Here is a 26,300-nt window from a genome sequence, read left to right as displayed (position 1 = left end):
GAGACGAGACCGAGCCACACAAGAGGGATTCACCTGAAATTAACCAAAACCAATATGACTGACGTGTAAATAATTAGAGTAATAGTCCCTAAATAGGAAGTTAGAATTGAGATGGAGCCAATATGAAAATTGTTCTTATACCTATATTTGAAAACGTATATTGGTAAAAGAAATATGAACTTTCACAAAAATTTGGTATTTACCATAATCTTTAGTTGTCTTAAAAATCATCAACTTTTCAAATTTCCCACACTAAAATTTCCGGCATAAATTTTGCCTATGTGAATTTCACTTTTCTATTTGCTATAATTTGACCGAGAATCTTTTGATATTTTGAACTGCGCTATATGTAATATTTATTTTAATATCAAGACTAAAAATCATAATATTAAATGGAAAATGTGATAAATTAGTTATATTATACACCATTACTGTCACGACCGCACTTTGCTAAGGATAGCAAAGCCGGGAAACCGTGACTAGGGATGGGGAATAAGAAGAAGGGAACAGAAAGGGGATAAACAATGACTAATATTCACTTAGAAATAAACGGGAAAACAACTCAAACAAACTCTTAATCACCAAAACTTGAATGAAAATCTTACTTTTCAATAAATAATTATCAGAGTAGAGAAGAACAATCGAGATTAACTAGAATCTTAGTACGCAGCGGAATGAACACGGTCACATGTATGGAGACATGCACCGCCGAGAGCCTCTACTTAAAATAAAAGGAAAATTATAACTCTGCTCAGTATTCTCTACCGTCACTGCTCAACCTGCACATTTAGAAATATATGCAGGGCTGAGTATAAAAATACTCAGTGAACACATTGCCGAAATATACATACATAAAATGAAAATATTGTCATGCCATCACAGTAACACTCGAGAGTTTTCTCTTAAAAGGCCCGAGCTTACTAAATTCTTTGTGAGCTAAAGTTTGACTGATCAGTCTAAGTTCTTTATATACTTTTGCCATATCTGAACACCAAGCACCGTGGAGATGGTGTTCTCCCACGGTCACCTACATCTTTCTCCAGCCGGGGAGGTGGCCACCTCCCAACGGCCTCCACTATATCATCTTTGTGCCGTGGAAGGTGGCCACCTTCCAACGGTCACCTGTGTACACTAATCCGAGTAGGGACACCACCCTCACTTAAACCCGAATTCGATTCTTACGTTCCAACCAAACAGATAGACTTCATACACATAAAACAAATTATTTATGGCAAGACAATAACATTTGCTTAAATAACAACATAAGTTCACATTTTCATCCACATTAGTATGTAGGATAAAAAAGTTCACCTCGTGCGTTTTAACTCGAGTTTCTATACTCTGACCTTGACTTGCTCGTAGATATAGCCTATATACGCGAGTTCTGATGAGCTTTTCCTTTCCTTTCCTCTCAATTTCTTTTTTTCATTATTTTCTCATCTATTCAACTGAAGTTTCCTCTACGTTTTTCTTTTATCTTTTTCTCTCCCCCCTCTTCTCTTCCTTTTTTTTTTTTTTTTATGCTTTCATGTGTATGTATATAATTGACCATACTCATACGTGGGCTAACTAAACTACTTACATATGGTTTCAAATAAACACTAGGTGCAAGACATGCACTGTTTTATCACTACACGTGTCCTCTCATTTTCAAAAAAATGCACTTATTATTTTAAAGTATAAATTAAGTATAAATAAAGCCAATTTATAAATTCACATCTATCTACTTGGTACACATATTATATACATGTAGTTTAATGAAATTGTACACGCATTTCACTCATCTTTCTTTTCTTTCTTTTTTTTTTCCTTTTTGATTTACATTCTCAAAAGAAAATGAAACAGTACAGATATCAAAAGTAGTACTCCTATTTTTATTGTTGGAAAAATCGACGCCACGCATTTACATGCGTATATATGTGTAGCCATTTAAAACTTGGCTCTCATGACTTTCATTTAATTATAAAGTCTATAAATAACTATATTTATATGCTTTACTAATACTAATCTGACATGTGTGTATATATATACTCCCTTAATTTAAGCCCACTATGCTCTGTTTCTTGCATTTAAATTATTTTCATAAAATTTGACGAGTAAAATTTTAATGCATAAATTAAGATTCCTTTTGATCGATTGTGCACATTCTATTCTTTCAATCGGCTACCCATTCAATATCCTTTCAAGGTCAAAAATAAAATAGGAAAAGTCGGGGTTTTACATTCCACCCACCTTAAAAAAATTTCGTCCCGAAATTTGATGTGCTCCTTAAATGAGTAACTCAGGTAGCACAAAGAGATAATGTTATTGTTCTCGCTTCTTCGATGATTTTAGGAGCTCCAATAAATCGTGGCCTTAACGTACCTTCGAACAAGTACCTTATCTCCAATTTTATTTTTCAATCAGATCGGCACTCATCACTTAAGATTTGGTGTCTATTTGAGCTTCTTTAATCCTAACACGTATTCGCTTTACGACATTAATATTTTGTTTATCGCGTTTGGAGTTAACACGTATTCACTTAATATTTTTTTCTCTCTCTCAAGAAGCATGGATACTATAATGGCCTCGTCACCTCCACTCAAGATGAGAAAAAACAAGAAAGGCTGCAAGGGTCTTCTTAACCATAATCTTAGAGTTAGAAAATTCTGATTAGGAGGTTCCCGTAAATGGTACCAAAATAATCCAGAGGATTAGTCAATTTGAAAAGTTCCAATTATCACTGGATGATAACTTCAATATGGTAGGGTTCAGAATAATTAGACACGATGGAATTTGAATACAAGCAAAATGCCCTAAGTTGCAATGACTGCAATGACTTTTGGTTTAAAACATTGTGATATGAGATCATGCCAATAAAATTTCAAGGTTTATGGATAATCCAAGGATACGTACTCATAGCGAGGAGGGGGGGGGGGGTTCATAACAACTAGTTAATAAAGAAAATAAACTGAAAGACTTAAATGTGGAGATACTTTAAAATCGAAAGATGGGGACAATAATTGCAGGGTGACTCAGAAAAAAAAAAAAGAGACTTTCATTCATAAGAAAGAACTTATCAACAACCAGGTGTGAAAAATATGAATGGTTAATGAAAGGTGTAGGAAGAGTATATTCTTCTTGTAAGAGTATAATTGCCTAAGCGGCATAAGATTATAAAAAAAGTATATAATTCAAGTACTCTTCGATATGAGAATTGGTGATAGGAGTATCCTGGAGTTGATAAATTGCTTTCACTCTTGACTAATTAGCCAAGGGGACTGTAGTCAATCAAGGATGCCCAAAATATGAGGATAAGTTAAATTTAAGTAAACTGAAGGTGAGTCACAACTATACATATGATAAAGGGAAATTGTTGTGACTACTTACAAAATGAATTGTTTCAAGATCTTAATCAAACAAATAATTGTTCAAAGACAAGATGATATCCTGGAATAATTTTGAGCAAGGTGCGAACAGGTGATCAAAAGGGCTTTAGGGAGAAAGCTAGTAATACCCTCACCTTCGAAAGGAAATCATGTGTGCTGGACTACGACGTACTTAGGAACAAAATCATAAACGAGACACCCGATAACCCTTACACCACCCACCTTGGAAGCACCAAGATGTACCAATAACATAAAAGAAAATATGGTGGAATGGTACGAAAAGAAGCATCTTTGCATTCATGGAAAAGATGTAACAATAACTTATTGTTAAGAAATGTAAAGAAAAGTGGATTGAATAAGTTTATGAGTCCAACTTATATATATTAGTTTTATAATAAAATGTGAGTGAAATTGATTGGTGGAATGTGGGGTCTACTTACCATTTATGGTAAAAGTAAAATGTGACTTTAATTGTGGGACGGACCGAAATGAAAAAATATGACACTTATTGTGGAATGGTGGTAGTAACATTTCAGGATAATTTTGCTGGCAGCAACTGATGCAAAGATCGTTTAGGATAAAAAGAAACACTGCAAGATCTAATTAGTTCTTATAGAAAAAGTGGATGGGCGGAGCTGATGGGGTTTGGTGCCCCTTGCACATATAAATCAGACGTAGGATTTATTTGACCTATTATGCGATTAATCAATTCACATATTAAACAAATAATTGCATACTAGAACCCAAATAATTCATGCTTAAAGAAAGTAAATCATAAACATGAATACTAGGGTTTAGAGTTACCGATTTTGATTCTCCAAAGAATCATCGATTGCTCGCGCCTTCTCCACGATGATCTTCAATACTAGACTAGGGATCTTCTGACTGGTTCTCGAACTGTATCTCGATATCAGCGTGGACTGATCTTATCAAAATACTAGGACTCGAAAAGAAGACAAAACTTTCTCATGGCAGAAAATAATTTAGAAAAATCGCCCCCTTCAGTAGAGAGAGGGATGTGATTTTCATGTAGAGAAAAATAATAATAATGATTATGTTCCTCCTTTATTCTCCTATTTATATTAAGTTCATATTGGGCCCATTCAGGGATCTATGGAAGGTTTTGGATATGAGCTCACCTTAATTAGCTTTTTTACTAATTAAATTGAACCCACAATTTAATACAAGCTTATGTTGGAATATTACGTGCAGCCACTACAAAAGTAATATTGACCTCCCATCCAAATCCGAAATTACAAGTAATCCGGATTTCCATTTTGTTTATTATTTATTTCATGCGCTTAAAATACAAATGTCTATTAATTAATTAATATTTTCTATAGACTTAATTAATTAACATCTTATTAATTCCAATAGTGGGCTTAGCAAGAAACACTTATTTATTATTCATGGAATAATTTGTTCAAGCTCCTCTTGAAGACATTATCAAACGAGACCCACCTCGCGCGCGATTCAACATAATAGCAATCCTAGCAACGCTATATATTAATCACCACTATCCAATATATCAGGATTATTGGGTTGCGAAAAACCTGCACCATTTGATAAGTCAAAGTAGTGCATAATCAATAACATATGTTCAATGCTAACGTATGTAGATTAAGAAATAGTTATTTATCAAAACCTAGTCTTCAGTGGATAGCATAAAGACACATCAGTGCTATACCACACCAACGTCATCTTATTTCTGAAAGGCTTAGAAATAATCGGACTGACATCTTCTAAATGCACAAGCAAACAAAACGTAATAATATACTGATCCTATTCGTGCGATACTGCTCGAATAATACTGAATCGGGTTAAAAGTGGATTGTAGAGTTTTTCGTATAAAAACAAGATTCTATTCGCGCGAACTTGCTCGAAACATGCTTTTCAGTATATTAAACCTAATAAACTACCACTTATACTCAAAACATGCTTTCGAGTATACCCACTGCCAAAAACTCTCCCACTTATAATATCGAACCATCATTTCACATTATGTTTTAGAAATGTTGCCACAAAGGCATTTTCTGTGAAAAATCTGCTTGGTTGTTCTCTGATCATCTCTTTTCCACCATAATGTCTTGCTGTGTACTTGATCTTTAATTAATTTCATCTCTACGTGATTGCTTAACTTTATTAGCTCATGTGTCCCTTGAGTTAGCCTTCACTAGAGTAATCATAACAAAAAATAATACTCATAGGCATACTCAAACTTACGATTAAAGCTATTAGGAGGATACTCTTAAGGTAAACATATATTCAGAGGATGACTTACTTGATCACTGATTAGTCATAAAACTAAGTTAGTATAACCCCAAGGACATTACATGAATGACTGGTAAACTAGAATATAGCGATTAGTCTTTCTCAAGCACTATGGTATACTCTTTACCTCAATCAAAGTCCTGTGCCATGGTTAATATGATATACGCTTTTCATGTATAGGCACGACTAATATCAAACTTAGTACACATTATAGCATACATGAGACAACTATCTCCGAAACCAGTCTCATAATTCTTGATCTCACTAAGCGTCAAACGACACTTGACTAGAGACAAGACTTCCATCTTGAAAGGTATAAACCTTTTCATGGAATTTCTAATGCTAAAATTTTCCAAGCAATGTATAGATATAGGATTCCCAGGAGAATCTCAACATTATTTCTAGCAATCTTAAAAGGACTTAGATGCTAAGAATGTAATTAGTTTCTCTTCAATCCTTTGTCTTAAACTGGGTAGACAAACAGTTTCCTACGCCATATGTCAATCTTAGATGTTTGCAACTTTTGTAGATTTCATCATCGTAGAGTACCAATCATACCATATATAATGCTCTTTCAACTTGTGCTTACAGCACTGTTAAGGACACAAGTAAAATTACAAATACTTACAATTTTGGTAAAACACATATACTGTGATTTAGATGCTTGCCTAAGACCACGAAGGTCTTTATAAGCTTCCAATCATGCGTTTCTTGCCCTTAATTACATAACCATTAGGATGTTCTAGTAGATGATTGATATGCTCGGATTTTGCACTATTTTAGGACTCTTATTTGGTTTGTTTTTAGTGTCTAAACCATGATTCATGTCTATATTTCGTATATTTTATCTATTATGTTATTTTGCCATATTTTGTGAGAATTGTGCATATTTGAGCCAAAAAGATAGAAAAAAGTCGAAGATGGAATTCTGGAGCGTTCAAGACGCCCAGCGGCCCGCTACGTGTATCGCAGCGACCGCTGGCCCACAGCGACCGCAATGATTGAAGCGGTCCGCTCCGGAAAAGTTGTGCTGAAAAGTCTGAAGATGCCCAGTGACTGCTGGGGCATGTGCAGCGACCGCTCGAGTGAATCTCGTAGCCACTGGACTAATTTGCAGCGACCGTTGCAGGATGTGCAGCGACCGCTACCCAAATCCGCAGAGGCTTAGGACAATCCACAGCGACCGCTGGCCAAGGCGCAGCGATCCGCTGCGAGAAGGCGGTGCACGAGTTTAATTGGATTTTCTCCAGATTTTACCAAGATTAGCCAATCTTTTCCTATCCTCAATAGGATTCGACTTACTCCCTATATATACTCCCTTAAACCTCTTCATTCAACAACAACTATTTATATTCTTTGCTTCACAATTCTAGAGCAAAAATATTTGAGAGTTCATCACTGTGCAAGAGGTTGAAGACGAAGTCAAGTGAAGATCAAGGCTACAGGATTCTACCTTTGGGTTTTATCACTTTAGTTCTTATGTTTACATTGTTTTCCCTTCAAACTATGTTTTTAGAATATTCTATCATGTGTAACAAAATTCATAGGATTCTAGGGATGTGTTAGTAACATACTTTTGGTTTATACAATTTCGTTTTCTGTTTAATATCCGTTTTGTTTATACTTCGTTTCTTCCTTAAGTTGTTCCGTAATACTACATGTTTGAGTGACACATTCGATGTTAATCCCCTATAACTTGCTACATAATCGTGAGAGGAGGTTGGCGAGTTAGATCCACTTAATAGACACTACAATTAGCTTCCCTTAAAATGGCACTGTTAATTAAGAGTGAGGACTTTTCAAGGGTCTTAGGAGTTTTAGGAGTTACGAATCTAGGATTGACACCCCTAGTGTTAGTAATCTACACTTGTACCGCATGGGCAGAACTTATGTGACTCGTCCTATCGAAGTATAGACTGTGCTAGGGTATTGTAGAGGGAATTTATATAACCATAGCTGTGAACGCACATCCCTGGAATTCTCTTATCTCATTTATTCGATCTCTAGTTTGTGCTGCATCCATTCGCTTTCTATTTTTAACTTAATTGATTTCGCAAAATTCTCTGGTTCTCCAAATAGTAAAAGAAGCTTAGTAGAAGATAGTCAATTGGTGATCTTATTCCACGTGTTCGACAACCCGGGACTGACCTTTAGCTATACTAGATCTACACTGTATACTTGCATGTATATTTAGTGCTAATAAATAGTGCATCAATGATTTCCTCAAGATTTCTATTTATAGAAGGCTGTCTTGACAATCATAATACATACATTCTAATTTATGTAAGTTCTAATAGATACTTGCTCCCACTGACTCACACAGCCTGAAGGTAGTATTCCAAGTCTGGTAAAACATGATGTCTATCTTAGATTGTAATATGGAATCTATCACATTTTCTAAGATGATTATCCAAATGAACCAATGCTACATTGTAGTTAAATGGATTATGTTCAAGTTAATCTAAGACTGAGTCTTACGACACTCTTAGACCCATGAACTTGTTGTGTTCCACAGGAACGCTCCCACCACGACATGGTTACAATCTTAGGTACTGAAGTTGATTTTATTAGTGTAAAAGTTTCTAATGGTATGACTTCTTGGTAATGTGGAAAATCTGATATCTCTCTCTTTATCTTTAGAGTTATCACGTTGTTAGGCTTGTAGTTCATCTCTTGATCTTCATATGATTCACTTGGATTTTACATGATTTTAGAGGGTAGTTTTACTTGCTTTTGATCATATATTGTGTACTTTGAGACATGGTTATAGCTACTTCTCTATTATGTTGGTATTTTGACCATTTTTGTGAAGAATGTGAAGAAAATGTACAAAATATGTGGATGTGCATTTGCTCAAAGTTCGAGACAGATTTTCTGGATATTTGGAAGTCCTATTCGCATGTAATGCATACCATTCTATTCGTCTTCGAAAGAGCTTCGCGTGGATATCTTAAACGTCTCAATCGGAGTTCGGTAGAAAAAGTTATGGCCGTTTTACCAAGACTGCGCAGAGTAGTGATATAGCTGGCGACCTGCCAGGTTCGCATGCAAACTAACCTGGCGACCCGCCAGCTTCGTCCGACAGTTCATTTCGGCCCAAAGTCAACCCTAGGTATATATATGCCTAGGAAACGCCTCCAAACACAACTTACACGCCTCCTACCCCAAAAATACAACTTTTTCACCTAGAAAGAAGAGAAGAACGAGCAGAGGACGAATATTCATCGCAAGATTGAAGACAAGGCCTCCAATCCGCCCAATCTGATTCTAGGAGTTTCTAATTTTAGTTTTATTTTTGTTCAAACAATGTTTTTGAATATTTCTTTGAATATTTCTTTGACTTTTGTGTTGAACATGAGTAGCTAAATCCTTCATAGAGTTCTACGGGGGAGATACAATGATTCTTATGTTTAATTGATTTTCGTTTTCTATGCCTTGGCTCATGTGGTTATTTTGAGTTCTCTTGTGCTTATACATTTATTTGACTGATCACCTTATAAATGCATGTGGATTTTACTACATTACTAGGGAGATGAGTAGTTTAATTTGAAAGAAGAGAAGTTGACGTCTTTGCCAATATAATCGACAGATTTGAGCCTTTGAATGAAGCTAAGTATCTTAGGAGCTTTTAGGAGTTGTTACCTTAGTTCTAGGAAGAACACTTCGGTTCTAGGTAGCAATCTACAAATTATATACTTTGAGAAAAAATATAGTTTTACCTTGGTGATAGCTTAATAACCCTTGAGACCCTTTGTTGGCATAGTTAGGAAGTTAGTTGAGCATAGGATAGTTGTTATCGATCCCGTAGGATTCTACTCTTCTCATCCTTGATCTGCATCCGCTTTCTTATTTGCTTTCAGTTCTCTAGTTGATTTTAATTGTTTTTACCTTGCTTTTAAGTAGATTTAGAAAAACCAAAACTTTCCGATTCATTTAGATAGTAGTTGAGGTTGGTTCGTGATAATTAGGTTGACACTCATTGTCTCTGTGGATACGATACTCTTTGCTTACTATTTGCTACATTAGCCCCGTACACTTGCGGGTATACTTTTGTTAAAAATAAGTTGAGTCAAGTTTTTGGCGCTGTTACCGGGGACAATTTTGTGTTACTATAGCCTAATATCGTGATAAAAATTAAGAATACTAATTTAGATTTTACTTGCTTTATTTTTCTTTTCTTTTTGAGTTATTCTCACTTTTGTGTTTTTCTTTTCAGGTTATATGCTCACTCGCTCTAAGGGGCAACCATTAGAGTTTTGAGTCTATGGTTTTAGCTTTTTCTTTCATGTGTAACTAAATTCATAGGATTTTAGGGATGTGTTAGTAACTCTTCTTGGTTTATACAAATTCCGTTTTCTATTTAATATCCGTTTTGTTTATACTTCGTTTCTTCCTTAAGTTGTTCGGTAATACTGCATGCTTGAGTGACACATTCGATGCTGATTTAATATAACTTGCTACATAATCATGAGAGGAGGTTGCCGAGTTAGATCCACTTAATAGAACTACAATTAGCTTCCCTTAAAACGGCACTGTTAATTGAAAGTGAGGATTTTTCAAGGGTCTTAGGAGCTTTTAGGAGTTACGAATCTAGGATTGACAACCCTAGTGTTAGTAATCTACGCTTTTACCTCATGGGCATAACTTGTGTGACTCGTTCTATCGAAGTATAAACTGTGCTAGGGTATTGTAGTAGGAATTTGTATAACCATGATTGTGAACGCACATCCCTAGAATTCTCTTATCTCTCATATTTTATCTTTGTGATTTAATTGCATTTAGTTGATTGCTTGCTTTTAATTGTTTTTATTTTCAAACATCTAAAATTCTCTTGATTCTCTAGATAGTATTTAACGCTTAGTACATAATAGCCAGTTGCAATTATATTCCCTGTGTTCGACAACCCGATACTGATCTTTAGCTATACTAGATCTACCATGTATACTTGCAGGTATTTTTAGTGCTAATAAATAGTGCATCAATCGGGTACCCGCTACCCAAAGATAACGGGTAACGGAGCGGGATCGGGTAGTGTGTTTTAGAGTTTTGCGGGTAGCGGGTATACCCATTACCCGCGCGGGTATACCCGTTAGTCCCGATAATACCCGTTATTATTAGTATTAGCTATATACCATTTTTAAATACTCCCTCCATTCCATATTAATAGAGTCGTTTCAAATAGTTAAAGTGGAGAAAAAAAAAAGTAAATAGTTAAATAATAATACTCCCTCCATTCCATATTAATAGAGTCATTTTGCCATTTTGGTACGTTCCATAGTAATGGAGTCATTTCCTTTTTTAGTAAAAGTCAACACATTTTTTCACACCTAATTTATTCTCTCTTACTTTATTCTCTCTTCATCTTTTTACCTTTTTTCATTATCCACTTTACTCTCACTTTACTTAACTCACCTAACACAATTTTTCTTAATTTCCGTGCCGAAAAGAAACGCATCCATTACTATGGAACGGAGGGAGTAGTTAGAATAGAGAACAAATAAAGTTAGAGAAATAATAATGTGTAGAAGAGTAATTGTATTATTATTTTTCCAAAATGAGTGAAGAAAATTAAATGCCTCTATTAAGGCAGAACAGTGGGAGTACTTTATAATCTAAGAGTTCTTTTGAAACATTTTTATATTCCAATGAACATACAATAGAAAACTCACCGGAACTAGCAATAGAGTGTCCCTTCACGTTTATTGTCAATCTATTCAAAGTTTACCATCGATATTAATAAAGTAAATTAAGGAACATTGATGGTTATTATGGTTTTCGAATTTTTTATTAGGATTTCGGGTCGGGTACGGGTACCCGCAATGTCGGGTACGAGATACCCGTCACGGGTATCGGGTAATCCCGGTATGTCGCGGGGCGGGTATTGGGACAATAAATTTTGCTAAAATCGGGTACGGGTACCCAACTTGTCGGGTGCGTGTACCCACCCGCGGGTAACCCGTTTCGCCACCCCTATGGATAATAAATATCCAAATTCATTTAGGATTTATTAAGTTCATACTATCTAAATCCACTTAGGATTGTTCTAGATTTTATTTTATCATTATTTCGATAAAATAAAATCCTACAATTCAAGATTACATTGATTTAGGATTATCATTATTTAAATCGTACTAGGATATTACTAGATAGAAACAGTTCCATCATAATCCATAAGATAAAAATAAAATCCTATCAAAGAAGATTTATACAAATCTTAATTCTATTTAGAATAGACATCCAGAATATATCAAACGTTACTTAGGATTTCTTAGATAAATAAATTTATCTAAATCCAATTAAATAAGGATTTTATTAAATATCATTAACATCCTAATCTATCTAGGATATAAATGCAAAAGATAAGGATAACTTGGATTAATACTTATTTTAATCCATCTAAGATTTTTCTTAATAGAATTAAATATATTTAAATCTATAGGATAAAATTAATTAATATAAATGTTTATCCTAATTCATTTAGGATATATCTTGGAATAAATCCATATAAATCCATAGAATAAGATAATATTATATTATTATTATTCAAATGTATCCAAGATTTATCTAGGAACAAATCCATATAAATATATAAGATAAGAATAAAATATCATATTATTACTATCCAAATCCATCTAGAATTTATCTATGAATAAAATTCAAATAAACTCATAGGATAAAAATAAAATAATATTATCATTATCTAAATTCAACTAGAATTTGTCTAGGAATAAATCCATACAAATCCATAGGATATAGATAAAAATTAGATTGTCATTTACCAAATATAACTAGAATTCATCTAGGAATTAAATTCATATAAATCCATAAACAAGGAAAAAATCTAATTAATTCATGATTTAATTCATAATTTAATTCATAATTAAATCTCATAAATCCATAAAATATATTCAAATTTAATTTCTAAATTAATTTTGAATACTTTTAAAAATTAATTCCAAGGATTAGAAAATCTGAATCTGAATTTGGGAAAAATCCTGACCGAATCCCACTCGGATGGACATCTTGTACAGTTTACGATTCATATATCACGAAGACACAAAATCTCCAAAATTCATGAACCTAGCCAACAACTTTAGTGCGACTACAATGAAACAAATACTTGATGGAGACATTTATAATGATTTGCAATCATTACGTGGTACACACAAATTTGATCAATTGATTAACGCAATCATTGACGAAAAACTCGTCACACACATACAGAGATGTCAATGGGCCGGGCCGACCCAGCCCAGCCCGGCCTGGTGTGGGTCGGCCTAGGCCCGGCACACCAATGTAACGAAGCGGGTCTAGACTGGGCTCATTAGTTGAAATGGGCTCGAATTGGGTTGTTTTGTAAATCCAGGACCGGCCCAGGCCCAGGACCATTTGAAGCCCGGCCCAGGCCCAGGACCAGCCCAGGCCCGAGCCAGACCCGGTAGATGCTAACTTATGTACTTTGTTTTATACTTTACTATATTTTTAATTCTTTCAATAGTCTTATTTATGCATAACTTAAGTAAAATACAAATAATATATTCATATCTCTTAGTATTAATTTATTGTTAGACACATGGTTATATTATATTTGAATATTTTGAAGATACGTTATCAGTATAACTTAACTTAAATTAAAACTTATACTAATAAATTTGAATTTTCATAATTAAAGAGATTAGTTATTGACTTTTTTTTCAAAAATAGAGGATCCTACAATTGATTGTGTTATAATAATTTTGATTTGCATAATTGTAGAGATTATTTGTTAATAATTTATCTCTACCAAATATAATCCATAAATATAGGAGTAATTGATTAGTATTCCATGTCTATGCAAAATGTAATATGTATATATAATATATTCCCTTGCGTGTGTATAAACATATATATATAGACTATGAAGTTTGGATATTATTTTCATACATATCCATTTTATTAATATAGTAATAGATGCATGATTATTTTATATTTGTATATTTTCAAAATAATTCTAAATTTTATTAATGACATTACTAAAAAAATAATTAATTAATTCAATTACTCAACCTAAATCATTTGATTTCCATTATTACATTTAATTTGCATAAATATAGATATTATTTGTTAATTGATTTATCTCAATTGAAAATAGTTCTATAATTATAGTATACTATAATTCCTAATTTTGTGGGATTGAATAACATATGCGTGTATGTGAAATACACAAATCAATTATTACATATTCCTATATAAAACTCATGTCTACAAAATCTTACCTTATTTAGTGGTAATATATATAAAGATTAATCAATAGTTATAGCACAGTAAAAATTTTGAACTTGGCCCAGCCCAGAACCTGCCTAGCCCGGCCCACATATCTACTGGGCCCAGGCCTGAGCCTGGGCCCATTATGTATACCAAAACCCAGGCCCGGCTCGGCCCGGCACCGACATGGGCCTGAGCCGGGCCAGGCTGAAATGTTGTTGGGCCTCACCGGGCCTGGGCCGGCCCAGCCCACTTGACACCTCTACACACATAACACAAACAAATAACTACACATAGTAATCATTATGTCATGATATTTTCAAAAAAAAGGTGAACCCAAGTGCGGTACTTCCGAGACGTCCCAACGCCGAGGCTGAATTCACAACCATGAGCAGCTCTAGCGCGAGGTCCAACTGTTCGTGCCGGCCGAGTACTCCCTCGTCATTGCTTCTCATTCTTCGTCGTTCGTTCAAACAAAATTTACCATTCACGCAACGAATATAATCATGCATTCAAGCAATTCACATAACATGAAATTAATCCACATAATCAGAGCCAAACATTGGCTCTGATACCAATTGTTGGGGTTTGGTGTCCCTTGCACAGCGGAAGACTTGTACAAAACAAATAAATCAGACGTAAGATCTATTTGACCGATTATGCGATTAATCAATTCACATGTTAAACAAATAATTGCATACTAGAACGCAAATAATTCATGCTTAAAGAAAGTAAATCCTAAACATGAATACTACGGTTTAGAGTTACCGATTTTGATTCTCCAAAGAATCGTCGATTGCACGCGCCTTCTCCACGATGATCTTCAATACTAGACCAGGGATCTTCTGACTTGATTCCGGACTATATCTCGATATCAGGGTGGACTGATCTATCAAAATACTAGGACTCGAATAAAGAAAACAGAACTTTCTCACGGAGGAAAATAATTTAGAAAAATCGTCCCCTTCAGTAGAGAGAGAGGGACGTGATTTTCATGTAAAGAAAAATAATAATAATGATATTGTCTCTCCTTTATTCTTCTATTTATATTAAGTTCATATTAGGCCCAGTCAGGGATCTATGGAAGGTTTTGGATATGGGCACACCCCAATTAGCTTTTTACTAATTAAATTGAACTCACAATTTAATACAAGCTTGTATTGGAATATTACAAGCAGCTACTACAGAAGTAATATTGACCTCCCAATCCAAATCCGAAATTACAAGCAATCCGGATTTCCATTTTGTTTATTATTTATTTTCCGCACTTACGATATAAATGTCCATTAATTAATTAATGTCTGCTATGGATTTAATTAATTAACATCTTATTAATTCCAAGAGTTGACTTAGCAAGAAACACTTATCTATTATTCATGGAATAATTAAATTCTAACTGGTCAGTTTTCGAATAATAAAACCTTGTTCAAGCTCCTCCCGAGGACATTATCAAACGAGACTCACCTTGCACGCGATTCAACATAATGGCAATCCTAACACCGCTAGATATTAATCATCACTACCCAATATATCAAGATTATTGGAAAAACCCGCACCATTTGATAAGTCAAAGTAGTGCATAATCAATTGCTAACGCATGTAGATTAAGAAATACTCCTTCCGTCCGAGAATAAGAGTCCCGTTTTTCCATTTTAGTCTGTCCGCGAATAAGAGTCCCGTTTCACTTTTACCATAAATGGTAATAGAGTCCCACCTTCCACTAACTCATTTCACTCATATTTCATTTAAAACTAATATATACAACCGAGACCCTTATTCCACTAATTTTTTTCCACCCAATTTTCTTAACATTTCTTAAAACCCGTGCCACCAATAAATGAGATTCCTAATGGCGGACGGAAGGAGTAGTTATTTATCAAGACCTAGTTTTTCAGTAGATAGCATAAAGACACGTCTTGGTGTTAGATCCATTCAGTGCTATTCCACACCAACGTTATCTTATTTCAGAAAGGCTTAGAAATAATCAGACTGACACTGCAACCTTTCATGATAGGTAGTCTAAGCCTATATGGTTTGTGAAATTCTTCTTTTTCTTTTGCAAAGCATTGCATAGAACCGACTGTGTTACCTTAAAGTGGACGACGCCCACAATCAGTCTACTAAGCAATTGACTTAGACTTGGTTTGCTTCTTATACATTCAAATGTTTATAAAACATCTTCTAAATGCACAAGCAAACACAATATAATAATATACTGATCCTATTCATGCGATACTGTTCGAATAATACTGAATCGGGAATCGGGTTAAAAGTAGATTGTAGAATTTTTCGTATACAAGCAAGATTCTATTCGCACGAACTTGCTCGAAACATGCTTTTCAGTATACTAAACCTAACAGAAACATCCTATACTCTTAAATTTAATTAAATTAAAATAATTCATCATTAACAAAATACTAAGAGCTTAATCATTTGGGCTCCTCGATCCTCTGGGATAGATCAGTTCAACAACTAATTGGGCCAACATAAAAAGAAAAATTATCATTTGTTCATCACGTCAATATATTGAGTTCGATCCTAAAACTCATCTGTAACAAAATCTTGTTAAAGTAATTAAAAAGACTATAAATTTAAAAATAATATTGAGTAGTGGAATTAATTCAAATAGAAGCATCTAATTTAGTATTCAACTTTTCATAGTCCAATTATTGACGAATCCAATCTTAAATACCAAATTAGGACCATTAGATTTTGTTTTTTATGGATTAGATGGGCTGATGTTATGTTATTTTTCGCATTCATCATATACAGAATTTACTTCAACTGAAAGATAATTATGTCATAACACATTATGAAGTAATAAACTAATGGAACGAAGTAATAGCATGACTGAATGAAGTAATAAGTTCATTACTGCTGCTTGATGATTAACACAGTTAACATTGTATTTCAATAAAATGTCATATTTACTTCATTACTAACATTCATTTGGTTCATTATTTATTGAATATAATTCATTACTACCAGTGGTCTACCACTTAACGTTTAACACAGTTAATTTGTTGTATCATTAATGTATTTCAATAACATGTCAAAATTACTTCATAACATACGCTCATTTAGTTCATTATTTAGTGAATATAGTTTCATTACTATATTCATGATTAATTAATGGTAATAGTCCTTCGTCATATCAATACATGTAAAGGTCCCGTCATGATAGTTTTAAACCTGAGGCCTTTGATCTTAGACATTACTTTACTATTAGGTCAACACACAAACACAAGTTAATGAAAATATTCCAAATTATCCTATTTCTTCCAGCTTAGATTATATACATATTAGTTGTTGTCTGCGAGCAGAAACTGGACTCTCAAACATTGAGATGTTAGTTTGTAGGTTATCCTCCAGGGTCTAGAGGTTGTAACATGAAACTTTTTTCTATGATCCCCAAAATCTCCTCCGCCAGCTTCCCCAGCCGGCACCCCCTCAGATCGTGCGCCGCCTCCCGCACATCCACCAGCTGCCGCACCTTGAGCTTGTGTTCCGAACGCATCAGCATCGCCTCGTCGCTGTGGTTCCAGAGCCCCACGAGGATGACGTCGGGGTTTAGGAGTAAGCGCCGGGGCAGCGGTGGGCGTGGTAGAGCTAGAAGATGAGACAGTTGTGCCTCACGTAGAGCTGGAGTGTGGCAGCGTAGGCGGAGTCGGAGACCCACTGGACGCCCAGGCCCGCCACAAGAGAGGCGTTGCGACATGGTTGGCCATGGAAGTAGGTACACCTCAGTTGCTGCTCTTCGAGAAGCTTCAGTTGTGGGAGTTGGGTTGTTTATATCATCCAATGAAGGAGAAGCAACTACAGGTGTGGGGTGGTTAAATCCTCCATGGAAAACGATGGAATTCATAAGCAAAATTGTAAATTAATCCTAACCACAAGATTATAAATATGAAGGGTCCTAATTTGGTCGACATTAATCACAACTCTTCCTAATAATCTAATAAGAATTTCATGTGAGATATATGTAAATTATTTTGTTGAATTATAAATACGTTCTCAAATTCTCTCATATTAAGAAATTAACTTAATAAATAAAAATCTAAGATCCATAAAGTCAAGTAAAATCCTATTAAAGAAAAAATGGGGTTGTTACATATGTTGATTTGTATTGTTGTATGAATTCAGTGGCGGATCCAGGTGGGGGCAGGTGGGGGCGGTTGCCCCCACCATGCGACTAATTTTCTCTTATCCCGGATGTATATTTTCCACATCCGCCCCCACCGTTGCCTCCGACGTCGGCCTGTTGACCGAAAAAAATAACCATTATCGCCTTATTCATTTACTAAATTAGAATCATCTTGGTATTTAATCTTTCTTGTGTCAATTAGGTCATCGACTTACTTGCACAAGAGATGGAAAATCGTTTCTCTGAGGCATCCGCATCCACATACTTGCTAAGTTGTATGGCATGCCTCGATCCAAAAAATGATTTCGCTGCTTTTAATGTTAATAAGCTTATTTATCTTGCTACTCTTTACCCAAAGGACTTCACATCGACTGAACATACTCAATTGTTTAAACAACTTGAAACTTTTGTTGATGTTGTGAGAAGAGATGCACGATTGAATGGTATTGAAGATTTGGGTACCCTATCTCAGAAGATTGTTGAACCAAGAAAGATAAAGTTTTTTCGTTGGTTATCGTCTGATTGAGTTGGTATTGATTTTACCCGTAGTGACTGCATCTGTTGAAAGAGTATTTTCAGCAATGAAATTTGTCAAGACTGACTTGCGGAATAGGATGGGAGATGAGTGGTTGAATGACAGTTTGGTAGTATACAATGAAAGATCCATTTTTGCTAGTGTTTCTAATGAAAGAATCTTGAAACGTTTTCAAGATATGGATACCCGTAGAAATCAGTTGTCTTGGTTAACAGATGCTAGAGTTACTTGAATTGTAATAGACTTTCATCTTGCTAAAAAAACATATTGAAGTATTATATTTAATATTTTACTATTTTATTATTTTATTCCGCCCCCACTATTTTTTAATCCTAGATCCGCCACTGTATGCATTCCCACATGGACCAACTGATTGATGTTTAGAAGAGGGAAAATCGAATTTGAGATCTCTTCTTTTTATAATAACTTGTTGGGCACCATAAAAAATAATGAATTTAAAGGGTAGGATGCCAAAAATTAGAGAACATGCAAGTCGTGCTTCTTTACATTTCTAATCAAAACTTCTGTATTTATTTATTTTTTTTTAATAAAAAATAAGTAATCCAGACATATTATCACGTGGTATATCAACGCATCATAATTGTATAAATATTCTATATTTTTCATTTTTGCTCTTTTCTGTCATGCTAGACGCATCATATGTCACTCAATTTTTGCTCTTTTCTGTGATGCTAGACGCATCATATTCGAATCACTCAATTTTTTAGGACACATAAGTTAAACTACTAAAAATATATAATAGCCCGTCAATGCACGTGAAACCAATTGGTCACACATCAAATATCCATAATGAATTAAAGACTTTTCACTCACATGAGACAGGACCACAAGACAAACTATCTTAAACAACTGACTCTCATCCTTACATTCTCAAACTTGACTCTGATGCAGTTTGAAACAAATTAGTACACCATTGAACAGAGGAGGAAGAAGCCATGGCTGGAGGCTTCGCGGTTGCAAGTGAAGCCCGATACACCGGAAAAGTCACTATCTTCGTCGTCTTATCTTGTATGATGGCTGCCATGGGTGGAGTTATCTTTGGCTACGATATTGGAATTTCAGGTTTTCTATGACTATACAATTGCCTATTACATAGAAGATCCTTACTTACGCCTTTAATTATGATAAAAATGATTGTAAACATTTAGGTGGAGTGACATCTATGAGGCCATTCTTGAAGAAATTTTTTCCTGAAGTGTTTAGGAGGATGGAGGAGGACACCAAGATTAGCAACTACTGCAAATTCGACAGCCAATTGCTAACATTATTCACATCCTCCATGTATTTGGCAGGCCTCATTGCATCATTTTTCGCGTCGTCCACTACCAAAGCCTACGGCCGCAAACCCTCCATCATCATTGGCGGTGCTGCATTTCTCGCTGGAGCAGCGCTTAATGGCACAGCTCTCAACATATACATGCTCATTTTCGGCCGAGTCCTTCTTGGAGTTGGTGTTGGTTTTGCCAACCAGGTACTTAAACATATATATACATGACGGACCAATTCAAAACATGGATGATTGAATACCATTACAGTATAATAGTAGAAATAGATCACTCACCCCCATAAAAGGCCTTATAAGGAGAAAGATTATCCAAGTATATATAAATGAGACAGGATCATCGGTGTTTTTTGACAACTTTCAGGCAGTTCCACTATATCTATCAGAAATGGCGCCACCAAAATACAGAGGAGCCTTCAACAATGGGTTTCAGCTGAGTGTCGGCATTGGCGCCTTAACCGCAAACCTCATAAACTACGGCACTGTGAAGATCAAGCAAGGCTATGGCTGGCGAATTTCTTTATCCATGGCGGCCGTTCCAGCTTCCATTCTAACCTTAGGCGCTCTCTTCCTTCCCGAAACACCAAACAGTCTAATCCAGCGCGGCCAAAACCAACAACAGGCGAAGCAGATGCTGCAGAGGATCCGCGTAACAAGCGATGTGGATGCTGAGCTGCACGATCTCATCAGTGCCATTGAAAATTCTAATACTCTGCAAAATCCTTACAATCAGATCCTGCAGAGAAACTACAGACCGCAGTTGATAATGGCGATCGCCATCCCCTTCTTCCAGCAGGTGACCGGGATCAACGTCATCGCCTTCTACGCTCCCATAGTGTTCCGTACGATCGGATTCGGGGAGAGCGCGTCCCTCATGTCGGCCGTAATGACGGGAGTCGTAGGCATCGCCACCACGCTCGTGTCGATGGTGCTGGTGGACAGAGTGGGGCGGCGGCCGCTCCTCGTCGCGGGCGGATTGGTGATGTTCGCGGCGCAGGTGGCCGTTGGAGGGATAATGGCGGGAAAGCTAGGGGATCACGGCGGGCTGAGCAAAGGGTATGGCGATGTGGTGCTGGTGCTGATAGGGGTGTACGTGGCGGGGTTCGGGGTGTCGTGGGGCCCGCTGGGGTGGCTGATACCGAGCGAGATATTCCCGCTGGAGATAAGGGCGGCGGGGCAGAGTGTGACGGTGGCGGTCAACTTTCTGTTCACGTTCTTGGTGGGGCAGACGTTTCTGGCGATGCTGTGCCATTTGAAGGCGGGGATATTTTTCTTCTTTGGGGGGTGGGTGGCGGTCATGACGGCGTTCGTCTATGTTTTGTTGCCGGAGACGAAAAATGTGCCGATTGAACAGATGGACAAGGTGTGGAGGCATCATTGGTTTTGGAACAAGATTGTTGGGAGCGACAAACAGAGTATGGATGCATTGTGATACAAGCTTATACTCACTTCCTTCCAAAATAAAAGACACGTTTTGACTCGATACAAATTTTAAGTAATTATTTGATCTTATAAAAAATATTGGTGACAAAGTTAGTGGAGTATGGGATTCACTTATCAAAATATAAAATGTTCATGTCTTTTATTTGCAGATGTCTCAAAATAACAAAACGTGTCAAATTTTCGTTGATCTCTCATGCGTAGAGAATTTGAGGCATGAGCTCTCATTAATTTTTATGAATAATTGTGTCTGAATATAAGAATTTTAACTCCTTCCGTTCCTTCATAGTTGAGACACTTCTTTTTGGCACATTTAAGAAATGAATGTTTAATGTGTTAAGTGGTAGGTAAGTAAGAGAATGAATAAAGTAGAGAGAATAAAATAATAGAGAGAACAAAGTAGGAATGAAAAAATGAGTTCATTATTAGCATATATGAAAATGAACTTTTCGAAATGGAAAAATGACTCAACTAAATTCTCGGTTTGTGGATAAACTAATTTTTTTACTTTAACTTATAAAATATACTCTCTCCATCTCATAAAAATATGTGCAAACAATGACTTCTATAACGGTAAGTCGCGACATATTCGTCGACGACATAGTACCGTGAGACATTTGATCACAACAGGTGTGATTACAATTGACTATGTGAAGTCAATAGATAATCTAGCGGATCCGCTAACCAAATGGTTAAACCGTGATCAAATGAATAAACTGCTAGAGGGAATGGGTTTGAAATCCACAAACTAAAAAATTGCCCCATCCATGATGACTGGAGATCCCAAGAACTTGGTTCAATGGAAAAACTAAGCTATGTGAGTTCGTGTGAAACACTCATCTATATCTATTCCCCAAAGAGCAATAGAGTGTTGAAAAAACTTGCCTTGTGGTGAGGCTAAGTCTATGACTTTTAATAATTCCTAAGGATCTTGAGGATATTGAGTTTTCAAGGAGACCGAGTAGGGCAAGATATTCGATTAGGAATCACCTATATGAGTGTGAAATGTGTGTTAGAGTTTGTATGCTAGAAATCACGTTTCGAGTGATTGAATACTGTAAAACTCTTATTTTATTTTCCAAGGAATAAAACAGATTATTTTTATCATAATGTTGTTATGTTTTACATTTAATGGATGTTAATTGCATGTTTAAATATATAAGTTAACTTAACAAAGTCTAAGTAACACGGTCAGTCCTAAACAAAGAAAAAGAAGAATTTCGCGACCTAGATGGAATTAGACTATCTATCGTGAAAGGCTGCAATGTCAGTCCGCATATTTCTAAGCCTTACTGAAATAAGATGACATTGGTGTGGTAAGGCACTGAACGGATCTAACAGCAAGACGTGTCTTTGTGCTATCTACTGAAAGACGAGGTCTTGATAAATATTTGTTTCTTAATCAATATAGGTTAGCATTGAGCATACGGTATTGATTATGCATTACTTTGACTTATCAAATGGTGCGGGTTTTTCGTAACCCAACAATCTTGATATATTGGGTAGTGGTGATTAATATCTAGCGGTGCTAGGATTGCTATTATATTGAATCGTGCGCGAGGTGAGTCTCGTTTGATAATGTCCTCAAGAGAAGCGCGAAACAAGGTTTTATTATTCGGAACCTAGCTAGTTGGAGTTTGATCACTCTATGAATAATAAATAAGCGTTTCATGCTAAGTCCACTCTTGGAATTAATAAGAAGTGAATTAATTAAGTCCATAGCAGACATTAATTAATTAATGGACATTTTTATCTTAAGCGCGGGAAATGAAAGTTAAAACGGAAACCCGAATTACTTATAATTTCGGATTTGGATGGGGAGAGTTCAATATTACTTCTGTAGTGGCTGCTCGTAATATTCCAATTAATGCTTATATTAAATTGTGGGTTCAATTTAATTAGTAAAAAGTAAATTGGGTGAGCCCATATCCAAAACCTTCCATAGATCCATGTCTGGGCCCAAAAGGAACTTAATATAAATAGGAGAATAAAGGAGATAGAAATCACAATTTTATTTTGCAAAATTTTTGTCCCCCCCATTGTAGTTGGACGATTTTTCCTTTCCTCCGTGGAGTAGAATTTCCGTCTTCTTTATTTAAGTCCTAGTATTCCAGTGAGATCATCCCACACTGATATTGGAGTACAGTTCGGGAACCAGAGAGAAGATCTGTGGTCTAGTATTCAAAGCGGCACGTGGAGAAGTCGCTAGCCATCATCAATTCTTTGGAAAATTAATAAGGTACTATTTATGCTCCGTAGAAAAGCATGTTTTAGGTTTCTATATACTTAAAGCATGATCAATTCAAGTTATGAGCATGATACATGTGAGAATTACGTGAATAGATTTTGTCTAAATAATCTGCTAAATAGATATGATTATTATGTGATTTATTTGTTCGATTAATTATTAAATTATGGATAGCACGCTTCCGCTGCCAGTTCCTTCAGTGTGGTCGCTTCATATAACACACTTATGAATCCAAAGTGGTGTCCAAGGCCACAATGGACACAAAACGTGAAAACGGATAAGGTTGAGGTGTTAAAGTGTTAACATCATTGTCTGGTGCACGCCGTGGAGGAATAGTTCAAAGCATCGCGCTACTAGGCCGACTGTGTATCCGATGGTGTTGACTATGGATGGTTCAAAGCCAACAACCACATATCCTTATGCTTAGATACCTCTCGAGGGTTGAGCTTGTGTCTGCATACATATGCATTTGGCTATTTCCACTCATGTGGGGGATTGTTGGAATCATGGTTCGGTCAATGCAAATGGACCGGGTCGTACAAGTGATGAATTATTTAATTTTAAGATAATTAAATAATTTATAATTGATCTACGCTTCGAGTAGATGGTTGTGGTATATTCACTTTCTCTAAACCGATTCCCCGTGAGTGAGAAATAATATATTAAAGTATATCACGATATATGGAGATATGTAATTAATTAATTAATTAATTAATTAATCTTATTTGGGACACGTAGATAAAACAATGTGCAAAATGAGCATACGAAGAAAGCTTCGTAAAAGGCGTGCACATTGATCGGTTCGTCTAGATACATTTCTGGAATGAACAACTACGTGAGAGGTGTCTAGATACATCCGTCCAGGTTCATGCTCCATGATTGACGTTTGTATCGTCTATAACATTTGTAACCGCCGACCGTTACAAATTAGCCTTAATGGCATGTTTGACTCCACATCCTCCCATGACCTATAAATAGTGGTGCATACTCTTGCATTCTACACACCAAGCATTCTCTGCATTCATAAGCTCCATCTCCCTTTTGTGCATTATTCTTCTGTCGAAGCTCTACCATCACCTCCATCCAGTTTGTCGGAGCTCTGTTGATAGCGGTGATGCTTCATCAGAGACGAAGCCGTTTTATCTTTGGGGATGACACGCCAATCCGAGAGCACTGCCGGGGCATATCTCGTCTTGCAGAAAGAGGACTCCTCGACTCGGCTTACTTTTGCATTTACGGTTTATTGTTTCGAAATCTTCATTGTTATTTAGTTTCTTTTTACTTTTTATTTATTCCTTCTTTTGGGTTGTATTACGTCCGGCTAGTATTTATCTCTTGTAATCCAAAAACCAACAAATTTGTCAAAATATGATAGTCGTATAATAAATCATAACAGATTAAAGTTTAGGGCGTCCACAATGGGGCGGAGGATGCGACGCCCTAAGCCCCGCCATATGCACCGCCACATCATCATTTTATCTTCCGCCCCTTCCACCTGCAATTGGGCGGACTATAGCCCGCTCTAAGCCCCGCCTTAAGCATTTTATTTATTTTTTGTATATTTAAACACTACAAAAAATGGAGAAAACAACTTCATTCCATTGAAAGTTCAAATTTTACATTACGAAATAAAAAAAAACTATAAATTCTCAATAGCTGTTACGCTTGATGCACTTTTTATTAGCACTAAATAAACCTGCAAGTATACAGAGTATATATAGTATAGCTAAAGGTCAGTACCGGATATCGAACACGGGGAATATAGTCTCATCTCCTTCAACTTCATGGGAAGGCATGGTCATGCTGTCAGCGTTAGGAACCTGCGACTCTGGGGACTGACTTTCAGGCGGCGGACCGCCGCAAAGTGGTGCAGCGGCCGCCGGCAGCTGCTCTGCATCGATGTCCGTATCGGCCTCGGATGGCTGTGAAGTTCCCGGCGGACCGCCGTGAAGATGTGCAGCAGGCCGCTGAGGATGATCAACGGCGGGTGAGGGGTCAGTTTGTTCCTTCTCTTTTTCTTTACTCCCTATTGCAGTGGCCAGATTCCCCACATTGTATTCCAATTCCCCCACTTGTGCGACAAGACTTGCGAATCCTTGCTCTAAAAGGTCGGTGTTTCTTTCCAAATTCATCAACCTCTGATTGGTCACCTTCCTATTTTCTTGTACCTCGATGATGCAAATTTCTAACCGTTCCTCCCAATTGGTGCGGGGCAGTTCCTCCTTTTCTTCTTCAATGATTGGTTTTTCTTCAAAACATGAAAGTATCGCCTCAGTGATCTTCTTGCTAATGTTTTCAAGTCCTTCATTGATCTCTTTGCATTTCTTTTCCATGGACTTCATCGTGTTTTCCATTCTAATTCCTTGTTGTAAACTCTCCTCTCTATGTCTTTCAAGTTCTTGTACTATGAATTCAAGTCCACGGCACCTTTGCTCGGATTCATCATTGGTGGTGTATGCCCATGTCGGTTGTCTCCAATATTGAAACGCATCCATTGTTGCGCTCCTTCCTCTCCTCAAGTACCTCAAAAAAATCAAAAGAAAAATAAAATTAAATAATATTACACTCTAAATTAGTATAATCAACCTTTCTACAATATCAGCTTAAAGCAAAAATATTCCCCGGCAACGGCGCCAAAAACTTGATGCACTTTTTATTAGCACTAAATAAACGTGCAAGTATACAGAGTCATATAGTATAGCTAAAGGTTAGTACCGGATATCGAACACGGGGAATATAGTTGCAAC

General features: G+C 36.2%; 1 protein-coding gene and 1 long non-coding RNA gene across 3 annotated transcripts; one reads left to right on the top strand and one right to left on the bottom strand.

Annotated features, from left to right (window-relative positions):
• Positions 1-588: 588 nt before the first annotated feature.
• LOC148923134 (uncharacterized) lies at positions 589-1,894 on the bottom strand. Its single transcript, XR_016132506.1, has 2 exons — positions 1,312-1,894; positions 589-779 (listed from the first exon to the last, which is right to left on the bottom strand). It is a non-coding gene; the product is annotated as an uncharacterized LOC148923134 (long non-coding RNA).
• Positions 1,895-19,415: 17,521 nt separating this feature from the next.
• On the top strand, positions 19,416-21,497 carry LOC125204689 (Major facilitator superfamily protein). Of its 2 annotated transcripts, none has more exons than XM_089060069.1 (3): positions 19,416-19,645; positions 19,876-20,054; positions 20,230-21,497. In XM_089060069.1, the coding sequence occupies exons 1-3, from the start codon at positions 19,519-19,521 to the stop codon at positions 21,295-21,297; spliced, it is 1,374 nt and encodes a 457-aa protein (XP_088916195.1). In that variant the 5' UTR covers positions 19,416-19,518; the 3' UTR covers positions 21,298-21,497. The 2 variants fall into 2 exon arrangements, with proteins under 2 accessions (XP_088916195.1, XP_047959353.2); XM_048103396.2 differs by having other exon boundaries at positions 19,419-19,645; positions 19,732-20,054.
• Positions 21,498-26,300: the final 4,803 nt, after the last annotated feature.

This window comes from Salvia hispanica, chromosome 6, assembly GCF_029641045.1.
Source record: "Salvia hispanica isolate PSC_SH4W2 chromosome 6, Shi_PSC_v1, whole genome shotgun sequence".
Lineage (NCBI taxonomy): Eukaryota > Viridiplantae > Streptophyta > Magnoliopsida > Lamiales > Lamiaceae > Salvia > Salvia hispanica.
This window is presented reverse-complemented; position numbering and strand designations above follow the sequence as displayed.